This window comes from Ochotona princeps, chromosome 11, assembly GCF_030435755.1.
Source record: "Ochotona princeps isolate mOchPri1 chromosome 11, mOchPri1.hap1, whole genome shotgun sequence".
In the NCBI taxonomy this organism is placed as follows: domain Eukaryota; kingdom Metazoa; phylum Chordata; class Mammalia; order Lagomorpha; family Ochotonidae; genus Ochotona; species Ochotona princeps.
Window position 1 is genome coordinate 73230391 of NC_080842.1, and position 23834 is coordinate 73254224.

At 61.0% G+C, this 23834-nt stretch overlaps 2 protein-coding genes across 2 annotated transcripts; both read left to right on the forward strand.

Moving 5' to 3' along the window:
* Positions 1 to 1577: 1577 nt before the first annotated feature.
* On the forward strand, positions 1578 to 10107 carry MXD4 (MAX dimerization protein 4). The gene is made up of 6 exons (XM_058670350.1): positions 1578 to 1793; positions 1923 to 2022; positions 4339 to 4368; positions 8729 to 8843; positions 9339 to 9501; positions 9650 to 10107. Exons 1-6 carry the CDS (start codon positions 1730 to 1732, stop codon positions 9802 to 9804), a joined length of 627 nt encoding a protein of 208 aa, XP_058526333.1. The 5' UTR covers positions 1578 to 1729; the 3' UTR covers positions 9805 to 10107.
* Positions 10108 to 16132: 6025 nt separating this feature from the next.
* Positions 16133 to 22785, forward strand: HAUS3 (HAUS augmin like complex subunit 3). Its single transcript, XM_058670443.1, has 4 exons — positions 16133 to 16981; positions 18098 to 18537; positions 20409 to 20637; positions 22470 to 22785. Exons 1-4 carry the CDS (start codon positions 16133 to 16135, stop codon positions 22698 to 22700), a joined length of 1749 nt encoding a protein of 582 aa, XP_058526426.1. The 3' UTR covers positions 22701 to 22785.
* Positions 22786 to 23834: the final 1049 nt, after the last annotated feature.

Here is a 23834-nt window from a genome sequence, read left to right on the forward strand (position 1 = left end):
CTCGCAGTCGCCTCCGTGCCCCCATGGTCGCCCCAGACTCGCTTCCCGGTCTCCCCCTTGCCGCCCGGCTCGGGTGTGGGGCGGTGACCCACTTCCGCCCTGCAGGCCAGCGCAGCCCCTCACTCGCTAGGTCGCCCATCGCGCTCGCTTCGCCCTGGACACCGCTCCGCACCGCGCTCCCAGGGAATGGCGAGCACGCAGGCGCAGGGGAGCACCAGGTGCTGGGTACGGCTGGGGTGGAGTGTCCCATAGGGGCCTGGGTGGTGGCTGACGATCCCCAGGCTGGCAGGTAGGCAGTGTGCCACAGCCACACTGCGTGCCTGCACCTGGCCCTGGGCGGAGAGGCACAACTCACCGAGTGGTCCACACCTTGCCAGCTGCTGAACCCAGCTAGGGAGCCTTATTAACCCTCTTTTCTATCGCCCCAAGGGGTGGGGGGGGGCGTGCCCAGGCGCTGATAGGGGCCCTGGTGACAGCCCCGAGCACGGGGACCGGCAGCAGCGGGTCCTGCAGGCAGGCAGCACAGGCGGACAGGAAAGCGCAGGAGGCGGCCTCGGTCTCCCCCAACGCAGGCAGCCCGCGCGGGGTCGCGCACTCAGCCCCCTTCTGCTGGGATCCCCGAGAGACCCCACATGCACCTGTGACCCAGGAATCCCCGAGGCCTGGGGACATCCTCTATCCTGCACGGGCAGGCTCCAGCCAGCGCATCCCACGTGTCACAGACCACAAAAAGGGAAGTTCCAGAAGTCCGCGATGGGGGGAAGGGGTGTGCTGCCACTGGGCCAGGTTCGGGTACTGGGAGCCGGGCACCCGCCAGCCGCAAGCTCAGATAGCAAACTCACTCCTGGGGCGGCTGCTGGGGACCCCACAGACCGAGCCCGTTGGTGCGCAGAGGCCGAGCCACAGCTGCCCCAAGGGACGCAGCAGGTCCGACACAGAACGCGCAGCCCTTCCCCAGCCAGGCCAGGGCGCACGACGCGCTCCGAGGAACTCCTCGCCCGGTGGACGAGCTCCGATTCTCCCACAGCTCAGGGTGCGGCTCACAGCCCCCCAGTAGAGCTTGAGGCCGCTGTTCCCGCGCGCCCGAGCGTGGACCCCGGGCCCGAGCGTGGACCCCGGGCGTGGACTCCAGGGTCCGAGTGTGGACCTCGAGCGTGGACCCCAGCCCCGTCCTAACTGGCCGCCCGCAGCACCTGCGCGCCCCGCTTCCTCTCGGCAACGCGTCCGGCCGCGGCGACCCCATTGGCCGCACGCCGCGCCGCCGCCCATTGGTCCGTGGGGCCTCTGTTTTACATAGGCCGCTCTGAGCCAATGAGCACATATCACCTACTTAACATGCACGGCGCTCCCCAATCGGCGAGCGCGGGGGCCGGGCCACCACGTGCTGTTGCTAAGCTTGGGCTTCTAAATTGTTACTACAGCGGCCGGCCAATCGGAGCGGCGCTCGGCATCTGTCAACACGCCCGGCCCGCCCCTATTGGCCGCGGCCCGGCGCGGCGCCCGCCTCCCGCAGCCGCAGCGCCGCCCGCCATTGGCCGGCGCGGCCGCCGCTCGCCCTGAGGTGTCAATTTGAGGGCCCGAGGCGGAGGGTGGCGGCCGAGCGCTCCGGGGAGTCCGGCCGCGGCGGGGAAGTGGGGCGGCCGGGCGCGCGCGCGAGGCGGGCGGGCGGCCAGCGGAGCCGGCCGGGCAGCGGCCGCCGCCGTCCCGAGTGCGCGGGGCGCGCGGGAGGATGGAGCTCAACTCGCTGCTGATCCTCCTGGAGGCGGCCGAGTACCTGGAGCGCAGGGACCGAGGTAGCCGCGCCCCGCGCGCCCCGCACGCCCCGCTCCCCGCGCCGGCCCCCGCCGCTTGCTGCCCGCCGGGGCTCGCAGGAGCGGCCGCCGGGGGAGGGCGCCCCGCTGACCGAGCCCGTCTGTCCGCAGAGGCCGAGCACGGCTACGCCTCCGTCCTGCCCTTCGACGGCGACTTCGCCAGGAAGAAAACAAAGGCGGCGGGCCTGGCGCGCAAGGCCCCGAACAACAGGTACCGCCCGCTCCCCGCGCGCCCCACGTCCCGCCGGGTCCGCCCGGCTTCCCGAATCCCTTCCCGCAGTCCCCCGTGCCCAGCACTGCCCGGTCCAGGCCCCGACAGCCCCGACAGCCCCGGCCGCTGCTGCGCGCCCCGGCGGCCGGCCTGGAGGAGGAGGCGCGCCCGGGGTCCCGGCTGCCCAGCCCCGCCCGGCCGCAGCCCCGCCCGCGCCGTCGCCATCTTCCCGCGGCCGCGCCTCCTCGGCCTCTCGCGTAAACAGTGCCACGCGTACAGCCCGGCCGCCCCGGGGTCTCCTCCCGCAGCCGCTCCCGCCCCTGACCTATGCTGGACTTTTCCGGGCAGGGGCAGAGTTGCCAGTAGGTGCTAGCCCGTGCCCGGTGTAGGGCGCTGCGGGCCCTGACGCCTGCTTGTCCCTTGCCCCCCACTGCTAGGCTGGCCACCCCGGATCCCCAGTGAGCTCAGACAAAGGAGACAGACCCTCAACCCCGTGAGGCCGCAGCTACAGGTGCTAGGTCCGCTTCTTGGGCTCAGACGCAGGAGGAAGCCAGGCTCCTCACAGCGGCCTCTGAGCGCTGAGGGGTGCTGACTGTGCACAAACTTGGAGCCATCGCGCGGGAGGAGGGGGTGAGCTCCCTGGGGCTGTGCCTCCCCCAGGCTGCCGTGCACAGGGGCCCCTGGCACACCCTGGCCTCTGCCCCTGAGGGGCTTCAGCTGTGCGAAGGGTGCGGCTTGTTCCTGTGGCCTGCCTGGGCTCGGGAGAGGAGGGGCTGGCCCTGGGGACGCAGCTCTGTGGCGGCCTGGGCCTGCCAGGCAGCTGCCCTGGCCAGAACCCATCTCTGACGCCCAGCCTCCATTCCCTGCTGTGCACCGGTGCCCCATGGCCCCGATGCCCACGGCTTGGGTCCCTAGCGGGGCCCTGGCCGCCCTCCACACTGTGCACCGGCACAGAGGCCCTGGGGCTCCTGAGCCTTCCCAGCCAGGTGCACCTCTGCCACACTGCGGTCCCACTGGTCAGGGCCTGTGCGGCACCTTCCGTGGAGGCCTCAGCGCCTCCCCCCAGCTGTGAGTCCCCTGGTCTTGCTGAAGCAAGGGCAGGGTCCAGGTCACTGTGGGGCTGGGGCGAGAGCGGGTGGCTTCTCACAGGGCGTGGAGGGGGTTCCAGTAACCTGTACAGTACTGAGAGCAGGGAGCTCGGCGGGAGGGGCTGGAGCCAGGAGCAGGGGTGGTGCCCTAGACACTGTCCCCAGGGACTCAGTGCTGCTGTGACCCGCGGGCCTGCTCTGTCCCCCAGGCTGCCCCACCCACCTTGCCACGATGCCTGCTGAGCCTGCAGCATGAGGTTCAGCCAGGTACTATCCTTGGAGGGGCAGGCAGGCTCCCTGACACCCTCAGCTACCTCCAGGTGGGGCGGGAAGAGCCCTGGAGGACCCCCGAGATTACAGAGGCCTGGGCCCTCCTCTACCCTTACCATGTCAGCTGGGACAGGGGTTGGCACAGACAGCGTGGGCATCAGGCACGGAGAGGGAGACACCAAGTCCGAGCTTCCTGGAGCAAGAGAAAGCAAGGCCAGGTGGGCACAGGTCTGCAGAAGCTTCTGGAAGGAGCAGGGCTCAGGGCTTGCAGTAGGTACGTTCCAAGGTGGCCTGAACCCTCTACTTGTGTGTGGCAGTCTGGCAGGCCCAGGGATCCCCCAAGCCCAGATTAGAGGGTTATGGAGCTGGGAGCCTGGTTCCATGGCTTCATTGTTCTTGAGGGGTACATTCCCCTGGGGTGCTGAATGGTGTTCCAGCTGGGGGCAGGGGGTGGCAGTGGCTGCGTCCCCTGTACCTGCTACCCCAGCAGGCATCTGTCCTTCAGAATGCCCTCGCAGGCTGCCCAAGCTGTGGCTGCCACGTTCCTGGCAGTGCCCATCGGCCTGGTGGTGTGCTGGCGATGTCTGGACAGGGACCCCGTCTGCCTGGGCATGGCTCAGTGCTTGGCTTGGGAGCAGTCCTCTGTGCCGGCCCCATGTTGGCTACAAGGACACAGCTGGCCTCGGGGTGTGGCAAGTCGAGGGGCAGGCAGTTAAGGTGCCTGGGTGGCTGCTGTTCCCGGGCCTCTCCCACCCTTCTGGCTGGAGGCCCAGCTGCTCCTGCTGCCCTCAGCACCCGTGGGCCTCCCTACATGGTCCGGCGGTCCTGGGCACCTGCCTTTCCCTGTGGCTGGGTGCAAGCTCTCCCTGGCCCAGCCTGTACTATCCAACCCCAAGCCCAAGGCCTCCCCAGCCACCGAACAGTAGAGTGAGCTGTGTCCTTCTGTCTCTTTAAACAGGTCTTCACATAACGAATTAGAGAAGCACAGGTAAGTGATTCTCCCACCCCGCCATGCACAGTCCAGCCCCCATGGAGCCCCACCATGCACGGTCCAGCCCCCATGGAGCCCCACCATGCACGGTCCAGCCCCCATGGAGCCCCCGCCATGCACAGTCCAGCCCCCATGGAGTCCCACCACGCACGGTCCAGCTCCCACGGAGCCCCCACCATGCACGGTCCAGCCCCCATGGAGCCCCACCATGCACGGTCCAGCTCCCACGGAGCCCCCACCATGCACGGTCCAGCTCCCACGGAGCCCCCACCATGCACGGTCCAGCCCCCATGGAGCCCCACCATGCACGGTCCAGCTCCCACGGAGCCTCCACCATGCACGGTCCAGCCCCCACGAAGCCCCTACCATGCACGGTCCAGTCCCCATGGAGCCCCACCACGCACAGTCCAGCTCCCATGGAGCCCCCACCACGCTCGGTCCAGCTCCCATGGAGCCCCCACCACGCTCGGTCCAGCCCCCTGGAGCCCCCACCACGCTCGGTCCAGCCCCCATGGAGCCCCCGCCATGCACGGTCCAGCCCCACAGAGCCCCCACCACGCTCGGTCCAGCTCCCATTGAGCCCCTCCACACTCGGTCCAGCCTCCAGCCCCACGGAGCCACCGCCATGTTTGGTCCAGCCCCCACTGAGCCCCCGCCATGCACGGTTCAACCTTGGATGGCCAGGCTGTGGTGGGCGGCTGTGCGTCCCTCCCTGTGACGGGTCTGCCATGGCCGGCAGGGCTGTCAGGCCTCCCCTCTGCTGGGAAGGGCTCCACCTCGGGAGGCAGGGCTGGGTGGCAGTCGGGGCTGGTGCTGCTGGGAATGGACGGGCATCTGTCTGAGCAGAGGGGTTCAGCCCTCTTGCTCATGGGTCTCTGGCCTATCCTGGCCCCGCTCTTATAAGCCACTGGAGCCTTGTCTAGGGCCTCATGTGCCTGATGGTAGACTACAACCCAAGTCAGGGTTAGCCCACCACAGGGACCACAGGGCCTGGGTCATCCTGCTGTCCGCCTGCCCTGGTCATGGCCAGTGCAAGAGTGGCCCTTGCCCATGACTGCCAGTGGGGATAAGAAGGGTGAGCATTGCCACCTCGTGGATGCCAGCAGGAGCTTTGGGTGGGCATGGGAGTGCCAGGGGCTCGGCCAGTTGAGGGGCCCCTTGCCAGGATCCTGGTGGGAGGGAGTCTCTCTCAGCCTTGGCTCCTGACTTGGGCCGGGTCTTTGTTCCCATGGTGGCGGGTGGGCAGAACGGGGGGTGGCCTGTGCACCAGTTGACCCTCCCAGCCACCCCGGGAAGGCTTGGAGCTCGGCCAGTTCCCCGCCTCTGCACCCACGGCAGCGCCAACTTCCTCTCCCCCAGGATCCGGGCCTTTGGCTGGGGCGGGTGGCGGGGCAGGGAGGGAACGCTGTGTTCTCTGAGGAGCTGCACTTCCTGGACTGCCTCTGTGTGTATGTGTGCGCATGTGCACGTGCTTGGGGTTCCCAGGAGGCCACGGGAGGAGTGAGGTGCTGGCCCAGCCTTGGCAAGGAGGAGGAGGAGCCCTGCACGAGGTGATGTGTGGGAGTGGACAGGTGGCAAGAGCTTGGCGGCCTGAGGGGAAGGACAGGGCTGTCCTTTGCCCCTTGGCCCTGTCTTGCACCACGGAGGCCTTCCTGAAAGCTGCAGGAGGGGGTTGCCGTGGCAGAGGGGGCACCCCCTGTCCTGGAGCTGGGCCACCTGGCCGGACCCCGTGCCAGATGGGACTGGCTGCAGGAAGGAAGGAAGCACCTGGCTGGGCCGGCCACTGGCCTGGACCACGCCTTCCCTGGAGTCCCTCATAAGGCTGGCTTGGGACTTGTCCTTGGGGTTCTCTGAGCCCCCCACGGCAGCCCTAGCTGCACCCTCCACCTTCTTTTCCCTCTGTCCCTGGAAGGTGAATACGTCTGGCAGGTCTGCTCCGTCTGGTGGCCCTCCTGGGTCCAGCTCAAGGCTTTGGCCTGCCCTCGTGGCCCCCACACCTTCTGGAGTGGCAAGACTCCCAGCTTGGGTGGGTGTCCCAAGGGACCAGGGCCGTCATGAGCAGCCTCCGGTAGGGTCTGTGCTGGGGAGCAGGCTGGCAGGCCCACGGCAGGCAGGGGTGTGTGCTAGGGAGCAGGCTGGCAGGCCCACGGCAGGTAGGGGTGCACTGAGGCCGCCCTGGGGTGCGGTTCCTGCCACAGCCATCCACTGCTCTGCAGTGCCGTGACAGTGGGGAGGTGCTGGGAAGGGCTGTGTCAAGGGCCCCGGCCGGGCAGTTCATCGGTGCTGCTGGCTCTGCTGCACCTCTCACCGGTTCCTTCAGCAAATGGGCAGAGGTGGGTGTGATGACGCCCCCCGGGGGCACGGCTGCCCTGTGCAGTTATGACTCTGTGTGTGTGTGTGTGTGTGTGCGTGTGGGCTTCCAGATGGCTTGGCTTTGGCTCCCGAGAACCTCTGCTCCTGACGTGGCCTCACCCCACCCCACTCCCCACCCCTGCCAACAGCCCCCCACCCCAGGAGCCCAGGGCTGAGTCCTTGTCCCTGGTACTACACTAGCCAAGGTCAGCAGGGGACCTTGATGTCCACTGTGTGCTGCCCTGCTCTCTGACCCTGCCCCGCACGAGCAGGACTGCCATCGCCCTGCCTCCTGCCAGGCACCGTGCCCCTCTGGGTGGCGTGCAGGGTACCCACACAGATCTGTGTCCCTGGGAAGGAGAGGGGACATGTAGGACTCAGAAGCAGGGCCTCCGGTCCGTGATGCTAGCCCACGTGCCTCGTCTGTGACGGTGGTGCGCAGGGCCTTCCCCAGTGGCATCTCCTGCCAGCAGACTGACCAGTCCCCGCCCCAGCCCCCCTCGCACTCTGGCTGTGGGCAGGGGCACGCTAGCGTGCCCTGGCGGGAGAGAGGAGAGCCGCCTGGTCCCGCTCCCGCCACGTCGCCTCCCTGCCCTGTGTTACAGCTGTGGCCGCTGTCCTCCCCGTGACGCGTGCGTGCTGCCAACGCCACGGTACTAATCGTGTCTTCTGTGTGTGCTGCCGTGTCTCTCTCCTTGTCTCTCAGGTGTGTGGTATTTTTTTTCTTTCTTGTACAAATGTGTCTTTCCTGATTGTAACACGCCGAGTCCTTGTTTGGCAAACCTGGAAAAGTGCAGAAATAAACGTGACTGTGGTGCTTGCTGTGTCCTGTCCAATCTCTCGTGTGCGTCCGCTCTCTGTGTCCGACAAGCCTGGGCTGCTTGGTGACTTTTCTTCTCTGCTTGTGTTTAATCTGCCCCAGGCAGTGCTTGGATCCCGCCGAGGGGGTGCTGGAATCCCTGCCTCACTTTTGCCCCTGTGGTGCCCGCGGTGCCCCGACCTCGTCCCCAGGAGGGCCCTTCCTGAGGCAGAGCACATGGCTCCTTGCCCACCCTGGAGCCTGGGGGTGCATGGGGGCAGCTGAAGCCCCCAGACGTGGACTGGCTCTGTGCTAACTCAGCTGCCCCCAGCTGCCCCCTGGCCCAGCACAGCCTCAGTCCCACACCCGCGATCTTTAAGGTCCGGCTCAAGCGCTCGCAGTTTGTAGACCACACACACTCGCTGGCCAGGGAGGTGTGCTGTCAGTGGAGGGCACTGGGTGGGCCCCGTGGGCGGGGTCCTTGTCACTCCCCCCACCGACTCTCCCTGCAGCCCCGCCTGCTGTGTCCACAGGAACCAACCAGGTCCCTGCCCAGGTCCCTCTTTGGGCTTCTGGGGTGCAGGGCATGCTAGGCAGCAGGCATAGAAACGTGGCACAGTGATGGCGCTGCTCGGAGACAGTGGGCGTGTGCAGGCCCTACCGGGGGCCAGGATGCAGGCTGCAGGCTGCTAGACTTCGCTAAGCCAGGCAGCGTAGGAGGCAGTGCCAGCGGCCGCTGAGCCCCAGAGTGTCACACGGGATAGGTCAAGGGATGGCCACCGGGCACCACGTGTCGTGCGGGGCCAGGCCGGCAGGCTGGAAGGACTAATGTCCTCCTCTGGTTGCTCAGTGTCCAGGACATTTCAGCACTTCTGGGAAAGGCAGGTATCTCATGAATGACGCCTCGGTGCATGGCAGCTCTGGGTTCCCAGAGGGTTACTAAGCTTGGGGTGCTGGGAGCTGGCTCCCGGCCACCCCTTGCCCTGACCAACTCGTACTTCTGGGAGGAGGACCTGGAGAGCACTGTGGGCCTGATGAGGCTGGGAGATGGCCACCTTGTCTGGGTATGGCCTGACGGGCCACTTTGCCTTCTGCCTCTGCAGCATGGTGCCTGGTGGGGTCACCGGGAGGGAGGCCTGGCCCTCTGCCTGCCCACAGCCCGGGCTCTGCTGCCTAGCTCCATGGCCCTGTCTCTGGCTCTTTCAGACGAGCCAAGCTCAGGCTGTACCTGGAGCAGCTGAAGCAGCTGGTGCCCCTGGGCCCCGACAGCACCCGCCATACCACGCTGAGCCTCCTGAAGCGAGCCAGGACGCACATCAAGGTGAGGCCTGCACCTGGAGCAGCTGGCACCCACCCCGCCCTGCTGTCTCCCTGGGGCAGCCCAGGACAGCCCAGAGGTGGGAGGCTCTGGGGAGCTGGGGAAGGGCCTGGGGGGGAGGGGGAAGAGAGGGGGAGGGGTTCTCCGGGCCCTGGGCTGTGCGGGGCAGCCTGGGAGCGGGGTGTGGAGCGGGGGCAGGGGGCAGCCTCCTGAGGCCTGTGCCCTGACAAACCAGGATTGAAGGTCTTGGGAGACTGGAACCTATGACAGGCCCTCACAGGGTGTCGCTGCCCAGCAGCGGGGAGGGTGGGGCACATGGTTCAGGAGGGTTTGCAGATGACAGCAACGGGGGGGGGGGCGTGCAGAGATGGAGGTGCTGGGGGTGGGGGGAGGTGGGAGCTGCAAGTGGCTGGGGTTCTGCAGGCCTGGGAGGTGCCCCCGGGTGTGACCGCCTGACTGAGGCACACTAGGCTCATAGCCCATGCCCCCAACTCCCAGAAACTGGAGGAGCAGGACCGCCGGGCCCTGAGCATCAAAGAGCAGCTGCAGCGCGAGCACCGCTTCCTGAAGCGGCGGCTGGAGCAGCTGTCGGTGCAGAGCGTGGAGCGTGTGCGCACAGACAGCACGGGCTCTGCCGTGTCCACCGACGACTCAGAGCAAGGTGGGGCTGGGCCCTGGGGGGTGGTCCTCACTGCCAGCCTGCTGAAGGCGCATAGGCTGGGGTCCCCGGAGGCCAGGCTCTGGGCTAGAACCAGGGGCTGGGAGGCCCCCCTCCTGCAGCCTGACCCCGTTCCCTCTCTCCTCCCCAGAAGTGGACATAGAGGGCATGGAGTTCGGATCCGGGGAGCTGGACAGTGTGGGCAGCGGCAGTGACGTGGACGACCACTACAGCCTGCAGAGCGGCGGCTGCGGTGCCAACTTTGGGCCTCCCTGCCGGCGGCCTGGCCGCCCTGGCCTCTCCTAGGCCGGCGCCCTTCACTCCTTGGCCTGCCCGCCCGGCTGAGTGTCTCAGCCTTCCTGTCCTCCCTTGACCGACACCAGCCTCTCCACGGGCCACTGCTGTGTCATTCTGGAAGCCCCAGCTGCCGCCTGGGCTTGTCTGCCTCTGCCTGCCTGCTGGTCAGGGCCTGCCGAGCCGCCCGCCCCTTCTGCCCATGCGGGGCCCATGGCAAGGGCACAGGGCTGAGCGCCACGTGATCGCCCACGGTCTGTCATCAGATTCCTAATCATTCCAGAAGTATTAAATGTTCATTGCTGCAAACCTCGGCAGGCGCCATGTCAGGGGGCTTAATGACCACTTCGGGGAGCTCAAACCACTCCCTCCACCGCCCAAGCCTGGATGCTGGGAAGGAAGGAAGGAAGGAAGGAAGGAAGGCGTGGCTGCCCGTCCATCCGTCCGTTGGGCCATGCAGGCTCCCAAGGTGTGGACAGAGGGATCTATGAAGGGCGGGAGTTGGGTGAGCAACCCCAGGGTAGGCGGGCAGAGGGGCCATCCCCACCCTGCAGGTCCAGGAGCCAGCTGGGGTGGCTGCTGCCTTGGTTGGCCCCCGAGTCACACACACGCAGGCACCCCAGGACAGCATGTGGGCGTCTGGGGCAGCAGGTTGGCCCTCAGCCAGCCCGTGCTTGGCACCTGCGCCCAGCTCACCTGCTGAGGTAGGCACAGCTACCACTTCCTCCAGCTTTCTTGTCTCCCTTTGAACAAACCAAACCACAAACAGTGGGGGAGCTTTGTACCACCGGCTCCTGCCCATGCCCGCCCCGGCTGGCAAAGAAGTTTTTCCAGAAAGAAAGAAAAAAGGAACAGATTTTTTTTCTTTGAAGCAAGAGCAGGACAGCTCTGACGCCTGGGCCACAGGTGGGCAGCGCCAGCCGCCTTGCTTCCCAGTAGCAGATTTTTTGTACTCTATTTTCCTAGCTGCTGTTACGTCCTTGGTTGCTGAGGGGTGGGAGCCACCCAGCGTCTCAGGGACCCGTCCCTGTGTCACGCCGTCACAGTGTGCCTTGCGTCCTGCTTGTCACCACCAGCATGTCCCTCCTGGCTCTCAGGCTGCCCCGGCTGGCCTGCCCCCACTCTGCCCCAGCAGTCCCCTTGCCCCCCAGCCTCTGTGGCCACAGCTCCCTGGGAGTGGTGCCCGCTGCTTGCTGCAGCAGGTGGGGGCTGTGGTTTGCCCCCTGGGCTGCCCTGGGGAAAGAGGGCCTCCTGGCTAGAGGCGGACTTGTGAACCAGAGAGAATCTCACCCATACCCCCATGTAGGCTTCCTCAAACCCTGGCCTGGGGCCAGGACTCTGGGTTTGAGACATTGGCAGTTGAGATGGACAGCATTCGTCCCTGGTGCTGTGGGCCGTAGGCGTCCACTGGCCATTTGTTCCTGTGCTCCTTGTCCCTGGAGACAGGCAGCAATGCCTGGGTGGCAGGGTGTGCCCACACATGTGCCCCTGCCACCTCCTCCCCCAGCGCATTGCTAAGCAAGTTCCAAACGTGGGGAAAGATTCGTGTTTGTATCGTCAGTTGCACCAGTGGACACCCCAGCATGAGTGGGCCTCTTGAGATAGACAGGGGTCCCTAGAAATAGCTGTGGTGCAGAAGTTGAAATGTGGGAGACTAGGATGGTAGGCGAAGAGCAGGGGGCACTTTGGAGTCTGCACCCCCCCCATCCGAGTGCCCCGGGTGGGTGTGAGGGAGGAGTCCCATGGAAAGGCAGACGCCCCTGAGCCGTCCCTTCTGTACCCTCTGCCCATGGAGTGTGGGTACGAACCTACTCCAGGGCGGGAGGCGGGTGGGCAGGACCCCAGCAACCCTCCCAGCTCGTGACAGGCACAACCTCACTGGCCCCTCAGCCTGAGGCTCCCACGTGACCTTGGGGCTGGGCTTTCCGGTGCGCTCCAGCCGCCCTTCCTGCCCCCGCAGGTGGGTGAGAGGTGGCCCTCAGTAGGAATGGGGCTGGTCACTCGAGCATTCTTCTCACCCCATCTGGCACAGGCCGGCGGATGCCAGGGGCTGCGGGTCCTGCCCATGTGGGCCAACATGGTGTTGGAGCCAAGGGTCTGGAACCCCATGCGCAGGCGCGGGGACCCCAAGGCGGACTCTGCACTGTGGCGCAGGCCCAGCCGGCAGAGGAGATGCTGCGGGCGGTGGCCCTGCTCAGCCTCCACAGCCCCGACTCCATGTGACAGCCAGGTGCTTGACCTGTCTACCTGCCGGCTGGCCTGAGGGAATGCCGTCCTCTGCCTCTCTCAGGGTTAGGAACCCAGTCCCTCCCCAGTGCCTACACCCCAGTACGATGAGGGTACCAGGGGAGGTGGGTGCCAGAGTCTGGGGTGGTACAGGTCGGGGGAGTGGTATGCGACAAGCTCCATGCTGGAGAGTTAGAGATGGGGCGTCCACCTGCCTGTCCACCAGGTGGGCTGTGCTGTGTCATGATGTCATTGTAATATAAATACAGATTTTTATACCTCACCCTCTGTCTTCCGGTTCTTTCCATCTCTGCTTTGCTGCCCGTTCCTTAGCCTCCTGCTAGCGGGTCTGGACCAGCTGGAGCTGATCCTGCAGAACGCTGTGCTGGCCGTCACACACTGCCCCAGCCTCTGCTGGCTGCAAGGACTGGCAAGCCATGCCTCTCACTGCTGTCCAGCCCTCGCCATGGCCAGAGCTGGACTCACTCAAGGCAGGATGGAGGCGGAAGTCCACTGCATGCTCTCAGTGCCGGCCTCGCTGCTTTGCCCCAGTTCGGCCTGAGCACTGGGCACACCTTGTGTCCTGCTGGCCAGGTGCACACTCAATGGAGGCTGTTGCTAGTGGGATACCCGCCCCTCAGCCCCAGCCCTGGGGGACCCTGATCCTCAAAGGCCTAGGTTAGGCTAGCCCTCAGCTGCTTTTAGAGAGGGGAGGGCATCCAGGGGCCTTGGCCTGGGGCAGCGGGCCAGGGCAGCCCCAGAGCGGAGGATCAGCATGCCATGTGTGCAGCAGAACCCACTGGAGAAGGCCCAGTGGGACTCGCTGGCAGGGTTTGGGTGACCACAGGAGGGGACTTTCCGCAGCTGTGGGGAACATGAGCTGCTCCGTATCTCAGTGGGTAGCAGTGGACTCTGGTTTCTGGGGCCTGTGTGGGCTGTGGGGGAGGGGTCTGGAGAACAGAGTTGCCATCAGGAGGCGGCTGGGCCTCGGAGCTGGTGGGACTTGGCTGTTAAGACCATCCCGGATATTGGAATTCCAGATGCTATGAGTCGGGTCATTCCCACCACCACTTCCTCGTGGGGGTGCATGGGTGCCAGGGACTGTGACAAGTCCTTTGTGAGTGTCTTGTCCCAGCTCAGGGAGCGGGCGGGGTGTCCTGCTCGTCCCCTTGTGGGCTGGGTGAATGGAAAGAAAGGCCACTGGCCGGCCCAGCTGTAGACCCAAGTTGGCTGGGTCCCTGTGATGGGCTGGTGCCCATCCCCAGCTGCCTCTCTTGCTCCTTTGGGCATGTGTGTCCTGGCAGACTTGCGCTTCTCACATGACCGACGAGGTGGTGCTCGCTGCCTGCCTCTGGCAGATGTGGGTCCATCCCACTACCTTCGTCAAAAATGGCACTGGACATCATCGGTGACCTCGGCCATGACCTCTGACTTTTAAAGTCGGCCTGAAAAGATGGTGTGCAGAACTTGACTTTTCAAAGAAGCTTCAGACAGGAAGGAGTGGCCAGCAGCAGCCACACTTGATCCCTGCAGCTCATCTGTTTATTATTTTTATTGGTGTAAAAAACCAGATTATGTGGTCCAGATGTAGCTCCACCAATACAGAGAAACTTCCCCCCTCCCTGTCCTTCCCGTTGATTTCTTCTCTCTATCTTCTGGCCCCAGGAAGGCCCTAAATGCTCCTGGGGAGAGACGGGCAGACCGGGGAGCGCCCGGACATGCAGGACGCTTGTTGACTTAGGTCCAGAAGACAACTTTCTGTCCCTTGTGCTCCAGAGGTGGATTCCATCATAATTTTCTCTGTACTTTTAGGCTCCCCCCACAAAAAGCTTTGCAATAAGGAGCTTTGGTTGGCATTTCAAAGTCAGGTGGAGAACTTGGAGGCCCAAGAAGCCGCTACGCTGGGTGGGTTCCGCAATGTCCCCTGTCTCCTGGGGGCAGTCTGCCTTCCGGCACCGTTCATTCTGTCTCCCAGTCCCTTCCCGGCCCGGGCTCCCACCCCTCATCTATGTCCGCCGCTCCTGCTGTCCCCCCTCTGGTGCCTGCCTGCTCAGTGTCTGCTTCCTCCTCTGCGCTGGCTCGGCTCCAGTCCCAGCCGCGCCCACCTCCACCCGCCTGCGGCCTCGGGCTCCCCGGCCAGCGGTGCTGGCCACAGCGGGCACCTCTCAGGGCAGGTCTTCTCATCACAGTGGCTTTCCCGTCATTTGAGGCTTTGTTATTTTCAAAAGGGGGAGGATAAAAAGGAAACCAGCATTAATAGGAAGTAGCTCAGACTCCAGATTCAGGTGACCTGCTCAGGAACATTCCTCTCCTCGGCCTGTGGCCTGGGGAGGCGGTGCAGGGCGGCCCAGATCCCTGCATCCGGAGGCGGTGCAGGAGGGCCCAGATCCCTGCAGATCCCTGCACCCGGAGGCAGTGCAGGACGGCCCAGATCCCTGCATCCGGAGGCGGTGCAGGAGGGCCCAGATCCCTGCAGATCCCTGCACCCGGAGGCAGTGCAGGACGGCCCAGATCCCTGCATCCGGAGGCGGTGCAGGAGGGCCCAGATCCCTGCAGATCCCTGCACCCGGAGGCGGTGCAGGACGGCCCAGATCCCTGCATCCGGAGGCGGTGCAGGGCGGCCCAGATCCCTGCATCCGGAGGCGGTGCAGGAGGGCCCAGATCCCTGCACCCGCGGGTCCCGGAAGCGGCTCCTGGCTTGGGATCAGCTCAGCTCCTGCATCGTGGCCGACTGGGGAGTGAGCCAGCGATGGGAGATCTGGCTTTCCAATAAAATTAATACTATCTATATATGTATATCTATTTAGTGAAGAAAGACTATTCAGAGGTGTCTGCCTAGACCCACAAGACCAGAACCCTGCCTGACCTCAGGGTCACTTGTCCCAGGGGATCCTGCCCCTCGCAATTGCACATGTTAACTTGTAGAAGCAGATGTTGTGTGGTCTGCCCCACTCAAGTGATTCCCTTAAGGGTCTGCCCTCTGGCCCGCAGGGACGTCACCCGGCTTTGCACCCAGGGAACACTAGGGCGCCTCCATCGCCCGAGTGCGGCGACTTGCTTCTCTGCAAGCCGTCGGGTGAACCTTCTGGAACCAGCCCGGAGCGCAGCGCTCTGGTAAAACGACTGTCGGTCCTGTCAGCGGCTCTCGGTCCGTCGCTTCCCCCGCTAACGGGCCTTTCTCTCCCCAACAGCGGCCCCGGCCGGCCGGGACTGGGTGGCCGGCAGGGCAGAGCAGAATCTAACTGGACTGGAAGCAGACCAGCGGCCACGGCTGAGGGGCGCCGGGAGCGCCGTCCCCGCACCGACCTTCCTCTCACACAAACATTCCAGAAGCCGCCGCCCTGGCCCTCGCGGCCGGGGCGGAGTCTGCGCTGACCCGGCGCGGGGCGCTGTGCGCGTGCGCGCCACGGGCTCCCGTGAGGCCGTGCGCGGGGCGGGATCCTGTGGCGGGCTGCTGAGGACGAGCGCTCCGGGCTGAGGAGACGGGTGAGGGCCGGGCTGAGGAGACGGGTGAGGGCCGCCGGCCGGGCTGGGGAGAGGGCCGCCGGCCGGGCTGGGGAGAGGGGTGAGGGCCGGGCTGAGGAGAGGGGTGAGGGCCGGGCTGAGGAGAGGGGTGAGGGCCGCCGGCAGGGCTGGGGAGAGGGAGAGGGGTGAGGGCCGGGCTGAGGAGCGGGGAGAGGGGTGAGGGCCGGGCTGGGGAGAGGGGTGAGGGCCGCCGGCAGGGCTGGGGAGAGGGCCGCCGGCAGGGCTGGGGAGAGGGGAGGGGGAGGGGAGGGGAAAGGCCGCCGAGGGCCTGGCTTCGTGCCCTTGGCCCGGACCGGGGCTCGTGCAGCTGTGCCCGGGGACCCTCGCCGCGCCTGCCCCGCGCCCGCCCCGCGCCCGCCCCGCGCCCGCCCCGCGCCCGCCCCGCGCCCGCCCCGCGCCCGCCCCGCGCCCGCCCCGCACCTGCCGTCGGACGCCAAGGCCCGTTCTCTCCCCGCCCCCGGGAGTCAGCCATTCTAACAGGGTTTTTTTCCTTCTTGCTGGACTTGGTGTAAACGTGATTTTATTCGTGTTTTCCAAAAGTTGAGCCCGCACGCTGGTGTCAGCCACCGACAAGTGGAGCGCCCAAACCATGAGTTGTGGAAATGAATTTGTGGCAACGCTAAAAACAATTGGGTACCCCAAAGCTGACGCTCTGCACGGAGAGGACTTCGACTGGCTCTTCGAGGCCGCCGAGGCCGCGGCGTTCCTGCGGTGGTTCTGCGGGGCGGTGGGCGAGCAGAACGTGCTGCGCGCCGACGAGCTGGCGGCCTGGGGCGGCCTGCGGCGCTCGGGCCAGCCGCTGCTCGACGGGGCGGCCCTGGCCGAGGCGCTGGCCACCCGGCCGCCCGGGCCGCCCGAGCGCGGGCAGCGCGGGGAGCTGCGGGACGAGCTGGCGCGCCTGCGGGGGCTCGGGCAGCTGCTGCGGCGGCGGCGGGCGCTGGCCGGGGCGGCCGGGGGCCTGCGGCTGGGCGCCCTGGAGGAGGCGGCCGCCCGCGGGCTGCGGCAGAGCCGGGGGCAGCTGCACGCCGCGCACAGCGCGCTCCGCGGCCAGCTGCAGGCCTGTGCGGGCCGGGCGGCCGGGCTGCTGCGGTTCTTGGGACAGTCGCATCTCTTGTCTCGGCTTCCCCTGGAACAGTATCTGAGCCGAGAGGAGCAGAGCACGGCGGCGCTGACGCTCTACACCAGGGAACAGTTCTTCGACGGCGTCCATGAGGTCGTCCAAAGCTCCAATGAAGAGAATTTCCAGCTGTTGGATATGGGGGGCCCCGCCGAGTGCGGCGACCCGGAAGGCCTGCAGGGCAGGCGGCTGCAGCTGGCGAGGCTGCAGCTGGCATACATCTGTGCCCAGCATCAGCTGGTCCACCTGAGGGCAGGGCGTTCGAGGCTGGAGTCGAGTGTCAGCTGGGCGGAGGAGCAGCTTGGTCGCCCGAGCGGAAAGGTGGGTGGAGGGCGAAGGTGGGCCCGCTGCAGGGTGCTCGGCAGGGCGAAGGAGGGGCCTGCAGGAAGGACGGTGTTCATTTGTGGAGCTTGGCGGTGTGTGGATCCTTAGGCCGGTGCAGCGCCGCAGTCAGCGGACCCGCACCGTCGGCTGTCTTCAATTGAACAGGCTTTAGTTGGCGTGCTGATTTTAACTTGTGTTTGTTCAGATGCAGACAGCCTGAAATGTCCTTCCCGTGACCCGGGAGTGAAACAGCTGGCTGCTGGCTGCATTTGAGCAGAGCCTGGTGCTGAGGGCTCAGTGAGCCGCCCGAGAGCAGCGCAGAACCTGTGGGATGTTAACCTGCATTCTCGCGTGTGCCTGCTTTCTTGCTCATGTAACAAGATACCGAATAATATGTAGCTTTTCTGCACCTCAGCACCAAGCTACTGTAACTAAGTAGGATACAAAGACTTGTAATTTTGTGGAAGTGCTAGTTAAAATCGGCTGAGTAGGTTAATGTCTGTTGAGATGGTTTGAACTTGTAAGAACATCTTAAATGGTATGTTTGTCCTCTGTGCTAATAATGGATTTAAATGGAACAAGCATAACAAGATGTCCGTTTTGGTAGTCATAACTGTATGTAAATGGTGGTGATGAGATTAAAATGTAAGGATTTTTAAAGAGTTTTGTGTATTTGGAAGAGTTAGCAGACAGACAGAGACAGTGCTTGAGACCAGTCAGTGGCTAACTGCAGACGAGCCAGGTGGAAGCCAGCAGGCAGGAGCTTCCTCCCAGGTCTCTTGGTGGGCAGCAAGGGCCCCAGTACTTGGCAGTCCTCAGCTGCTTTCCTGGAGCTGACCAGCAAGTGGAGCAGCCAGGCCTGGAACCTGCGTCCTGTGTCAGGTGGAGGGTTGAGCCTGTTGGGCCATCGTACCAGCTCCTAAAACGTAGTTACTCATACTGACTTGACTTTTCACTTAGTATTTGTCCTTTTTAGTTTTGTCTTATGCTAACATATAATAAGTTACTAATTGGATATATCGTCTGATCACCTAAGATGGAAAGAGGAAGTAATTTTATAACTATTTGAAGTTTAACCTAGATTTTAAAATGTAGTTGCTTTTCTTTGTGTAGGCTGTTGGCAAAGAAAACTTGCGTGCTACAATTTCTAGCTTAAAAGATGAGATTCTGAAACTTGAAGAACAAATCATTCATATAAAAGATAAAAGTTTGCCTGCTGTGATCAAAGAAAATGCCCAGTTGTTGAATATGCCCGTTGTAAAGGGAGACTTTGATTTGCAAATTGCTAAACAAGATTATTACACAGCAAGACAAGAGTTAGTTTTAAATCAGCTGATAAAACAGAAGGCATCATTTGAGCTTGTGCAGTTATTGTATGAAATTGAATTGAGAAAGCATTGGGACATGTCTCGTCAGCTCGAAAGTCTGGTTCAAGAACTGAGGCAGAGTAACTTGGTGCTGTGCCAGCGACTGGAGCTGTTCACAGACCCCGCAGTCTCTCAGCAGGGGAACCCAAGAAACACCATTGATACCAGGGATTGTTCTTCTCATAGGTGTGTATGCTTTCCCTTCTTAATAATTTAATCTTTGCTTTTTATAAAATACCAGGGACTTTGAACAAAAACTGGATATTTAAGAAATTATTTTGAAGAATTGTTTATTGGAAAGGTAGAGTTAGAGATCTTCCGTATGTTGGTTCACTCCCTTATGGTTTCAGTGGTAGTGCTGAAGCCAGAGCCTTGCTCCTGAGGTCCCGTGTAGGTGCAGGGGCCCAAGCCAGAGCCTTCCTCCTGGCGTCCCGTGTAGGCGCAGGGGCTCAAGCCAGAGCCTTGCTCCTGAGGTCCCGTGTAGGCGCAGGGGCCCAAGCCAGAGCCTTCCTCCTGAGGTCCCGTGTAGGCGCAGGGGCCCAAGCCAGAGCCTTCCTCCTGAGGTCCCGTGTAGGTACAGTTGCCCAAGCCAGAGCCTTCCTCCTGGTGTCCCGTGTAGGTACAGTTGCCCAAGCCAGAGCCTTCCTCCTGGTGTCCCGTGTAGGTGCAGGTGCCCAAGCACTTGAGCGCTGTCCTCTGCCTCACTGGATCACCAGGAGAGCAGCTGGGAGTTGAACTGGCACCTGCATGGGATGCCGGCATCACAGGTGGCAGCTTTACCCTCTGTGCCACAAGTCGTCCCACTGAAGGATATTTTGGACTTTAGTTTTGACTTGTTATGCCTCTTTTTGTAGATTTACCTAGCATTATTTTTAAAAGATTTATTTATTTTTGTTAGAAAGGCACATTACCTAGAGAAGGAGAAACAGATCTCCCATCTGCTGGTTCACTCCCCAGGTGGACACAACAGAGCTGAGCTGATCCGAAGCCAGGAGCTAGGAGCTTGTTCCGGGTCTCCCACGTGGGTGCAGGGTCCCAAGGCTTTGGGCCGTCCTCCACTGCTTTCCCAGGCCACAGGCAGGGAGCTGGATGGGCAGCATGGCGGCTGGCATACAAACTGGCACCCACATGGGAAGCCAGTGCTTGGAGGTGGAGGATTAGCCTTCTGCTACTTTGGCTCCATATCCTTATTTTTGTATATTTCCTGTTTACACTTTCAATTTTCTCATAATTAGTTCTCCAGCTCCTATAAAATGAAGTGATATTAACATGGTATTAACATGCAGATGAAACCTCAGAGACTTTTTTTTTAAGGATCAAGGCAATTCAGCCAATCTACAAACAGAGGGCCTTTATAAGAAACTTCCTTTTATCTTTTTTTTTTTTTTTTAAGATTTATTTATTTTATTACAAAGTCAGATATACAGAGAGGAGAGACAGAGAGGAAGATCTTCCGTCCGATGTTTCACTCCCCAAGTGAGCTGCAACGGCCAGTGCTGCGCCGATCCGAAGCCGGGAACCTGGAACCTCCTCCAGGTCTCCCACGCAGCATTGGGCCGTCCTCTCCTGCTTTCCCAGGCCACAGGCAGGGAGCTGGATGGGAAGTGGAACTGTCGGAATTAGAACCGGCGCCCATATGGGATCCCGGGGCGTTCCAGGCGAGGACTTTAGCCACTAGGCCACGCTGCCGGGCCCAACCTCAGAGACTTTTGATTTGCCGTAGCCATAACTGGGAACTCGGGTCTAGATCCTGTGCTTCAGGTTCCTTGCTGTTTCTGCTACCTCATTCTTGTCTCCTGTGCTTTCTTGGAAGGCTGAGACAGCTAAGAAATGTCTAGATCTTGGAAGAGGGGAGGCAGTGGGGACCAGGTGTAATGTTAGTATTCTGGAGCGGTATAGGTTACTAGAGCAGGAATGGTTTCAGTGGCTTCATTTTAGCAAATGAATATTTTCAAGTTGTCACTTTGCTGTTCTATAAATGCCCCGATGGTGGGTTTTAATTTTGAAAACTACTGACCTGAAAATTTTTCCTTATAATATTTATTTTCACATTTTAGGCTTTATCAACTTCTAGAGAGCGAGAACAGGAGAATAGAATTGTTTATAACGCGTGGGAACCTGGAGGAAATGGCTGAGAGACTGAAACAGGAGGTGTCGTCGCTGCGTGAGGAGTTGGCAGTGACAGCTCAGGAACATTCATCCCTCTTGTCCACGCTGAACCGTGACGTGGACATGCTGTGTGAGGCTCTGTATCGAGGAGGGAATCGGCTGCTGCTCAGTGATCAGGTGGGTGAAGGTGTTCGTGAGCAGCTGCTTTGCACATTCTGTTCACATATAAATATATTCCCAGGCAGTTTTGATCACTCTGTACAGAACTTAACCATGTGTAAAGTTTTTCAGACACTTAAATGGTGAATGTAATGTTTAAACTGAGATTTCAAGACCATGAAATTACACTACCTAGTTATCATTCTCTCATCTTAACCAGTAGGGCACTGCTGCTCTGTCTTCTCAGTCCTGGGTGTGCTTAGGGTCACACGTGCCTTCGAGCAGAGCCCGCCTTCCTCTTCTGTTGCTTGTGAAATGCTGCACAGAGAGGCCTTCGTGTGCTGGTCGCAGGAACGGCCAGGGCCAAGCCGGGAGCTTCTTCCAGTGTTCCCGTGTAAGTGGCAGGGACCGAGGACTTAGGCCGTCTGCTGTTAGTGCGGAGCTGGATGGGAAGTGGAGCCGCTGCGACTTCAGCTGCTGTGTTACCGGCGGCGCTTTCCGCAGCATGCCACGGTGCTGGCCGCTGTTTTCCTCCCGGTGAGGAGTTAGTTGATCTTCATGTGTCTGATTTACCGTATGTGTTCTTCAGTGACTTGCCTGTTTCTTGATGTGTTTTTAGACGCATCCGTTTTGATGCTTGTGCAGTCACGTGTCTTCCGAGTTCTCTCTTCCAGCTAGTATCGCATCCCGTGAAGTTTAAGGATCTGTTCTGTGCTCACGCTGCCTGGCTTGTGTGATTCCAATCTTAGTCGCACATTTGAGAGAGCCTCTGTGTTCACACACACCTTCACCTTCTCCTTGACTTCCCCCTTCCCCCTTTCCCTGTCTCCTCCTTCCTCCTCCCTTCCTCTCTCCCTCCCCTCCTTCTCTCCCTTTCATTCTTTTTCCCTCTCTCTTCCTTTCACTTTTTCTCCTCTCTCTCCTCTCTCTTCCCCTTCTCCCTTCCTCACTTTCCCTCTCCGTTTCTGTTCCTCTCTCCTTCCCTCCTAGAAGTGACAGGTTGAATTGTAGGATATGCACATGATCAGTTGCACACATGCGCCATGTTGTTTTCCACATGGTTTGCATTGTGCACCGTCAGGCTCTAAGAGATGCCCCTTGGAGGACTGGCACTGTGGTACAGCATTCAGTCCCAGAGTAGGAGTGCCAGTTCACGTCCTGGCTGCTCAGCTTCTGCCTGGAGTACGGGGCAGTGGAGGATGACCTGGGCTGTGCGTCCAGGTGGAGTTGCAGGCACCTGGTTTTAGTGTGCCCAGCGTTGTCCGTTGAGGCCGGTAGGGGGCTGGACCGGTGCCTGAGGGAGCGCTCTGCTCTGTGACTCTTCCTTATTCTCTCTGTCATGCTGCCTCTTAAATAAATGAGCGAATCTTTAGGAAAAAGATGTTCTCGATTTGTTGTTCATCACTACTTGACTTACCAAATTCTGCCAGTCATGAGGATGCAGAATCGTGTTCTCCTAGGGTTGTAATTTGTATTTCCCTGATTGTGGAGAGGTTGATCCTGCTTTCACTTGTTTGTGAGAATTGCTGGTTTATTTTCTTTGCCTGTTTTCTGTGCTTTGGGCCGTCCTCTTCTGCCTTCCCAGGCCACAGGCAGGGAGCTGGATGGGAAGCGGGGCCGCTGGGACATGAACCAGCGCCCACATGGGATGACAGCTGCACGTATGCGAGAATTTATCCACTGAGCCATCATGCTGGGCCCTTACAGATTTTTAATTGAGCTTTATTTAGTTCTAAAATTGTGAGAATGTATTAAGTCACTTAAGAGCCTTGATTCAATTCCATATCCAATTTGTAGTGGGTTAGGAATGAAGTTCTTGAATTACAAACATTTTTGTTTTCTTGTTTTAGGAGTTGGTAGAGCAGTTTCACCATGTTGGATCTCAACTCAGTCAGCTAAATCATCTCCTTACTGACGTTCTTGCTGATGTGAAGACAAAGAGAAAAATGCTGTCATCCAATAAGTTACATCGAATGGAAAGAGAGTTGTATGTGCATTTTTGGAAAGATGAAGATTATCTGAAAGAGATCGTGGAGAATTTAGAGAATCAGTGCAAGGCTCAGGCTGCTCTGCAGGGCTGAGATCCGGGAGCTGCGTCTGCCGCACACACTGCCTCAATGTCCTGTGTGCTGGGGAAGACATGTAATAAATACATTTTAAAATGCACAGTGAATGGATGTTTTATTACATCATTCTGTGTTTTTTCTTGTACAAAGTACTGATGCCTCCTGTGACGTGAACATGTGCTTGCATTTAGTCCTGATAGTACTTTATTCACAAGGAAAAAACATTGTGCAGTGCATACATTTTTAAATATAGTAATAACTCTTTTATTTGAGATGGAAAGTATCTGTTAGATATTTTAAAAGTTCCCAGAGTTGTGAGGCAGCATTCTGAATCTGTAGCTTCCCCAGCCTCACTTGTCTGAGCTTGAGCGTCTGTGACTGCAGTTACCGTAGTGTCAGCTGGAGTCTGATAATATCAGAAAATTCCAGATAGAAAAGAGTTTTTTCCGTTGTGTACTGGGTGAGTGTCGTAATGAAACGCCGAAGTGATCGCTTCACCCCCAGGAATCAGATCACCATTTGTGTAATGTGTGCACTCTGCACGCTGCCTGCCTCAGTCACTTCGGATACGTACGGGTCAGTACTGTCTGGCTTCCAGGCGTCCACTGTGGGGACTTGTGTGTATGGAATAGCCCAGCTTTCGTATCTACGTTTAGATTCTGCCACTCCACTTATTTCCCCATAGTCCCTTGCTGAAGACTTTAATCTCTCTTTTTTTTCCCAAGATTTATTTATTATTTTAATTGGAAAGGCGGATATACATAGAGGAGGAGAGACAGAGAGGAAGATCTTCCATCCGATGATTCACTCCCCAAGTGACCGCAACGGCCGGTATGCACCAATCTGAAGCCAGGAACCTGGAACCTCCTCCAGGTCTCCCATGCGGGTGCAGGGTCCCAAGGCTTTGGGCCGTCCTCAACTGCTTTCCCAGGCCACAAGCGGGGAGCTGGATGGGAAGTGGAGCTGCCGGGATTAGAACCGGCGCCCATATGGGATCCCGGGGCATTCAAGGCGAGGACTTTAGCCGCTAGGCCACGGCGCCGGGCCCTGAAGACTTTAATCTCATTTGACTGTTGCTACTTGCCCTAGAACATCAGGGCTCTATTGGTTGATCATTTTAGGAACTGGCGTCTGGGGCCTCACTGTTTC

What these genes read in the sequence shown, in the direction of transcription:
- MXD4 (XM_058670350.1), top strand. Translation starts at nt 1,730, where the DNA reads ATGGAGCTCAACTCGCTGCTGATCCTCCTGGAGGCGGCCGAGTACCTG. An exon ending in AACGAATTAGAGAAGCACAG is followed by an intron (nt 4,369 to 8,728) that starts GTAAGTGATTCT and finishes TGGCTCTTTCAG; the next exon opens with ACGAGCCAAGCTCAGGCTGT. An exon ending in CACCGACGACTCAGAGCAAG is followed by an intron (nt 9,502 to 9,649) that starts GTGGGGCTGGGC and finishes TCTCCTCCCCAG; the next exon opens with AAGTGGACATAGAGGGCATG.
- HAUS3 (XM_058670443.1), top strand. Translation starts at nt 16,133, where the DNA reads ATGAGTTGTGGAAATGAATTTGTGGCAACGCTAAAAACAATTGGGTAC. An exon ending in TTGGTCGCCCGAGCGGAAAG is followed by an intron (nt 16,982 to 18,097) that starts GTGGGTGGAGGG and finishes TTCTTTGTGTAG; the next exon opens with GCTGTTGGCAAAGAAAACTT. An exon ending in AGGGATTGTTCTTCTCATAG is followed by an intron (nt 18,538 to 20,408) that starts GTGTGTATGCTT and finishes TTCACATTTTAG; the next exon opens with GCTTTATCAACTTCTAGAGA.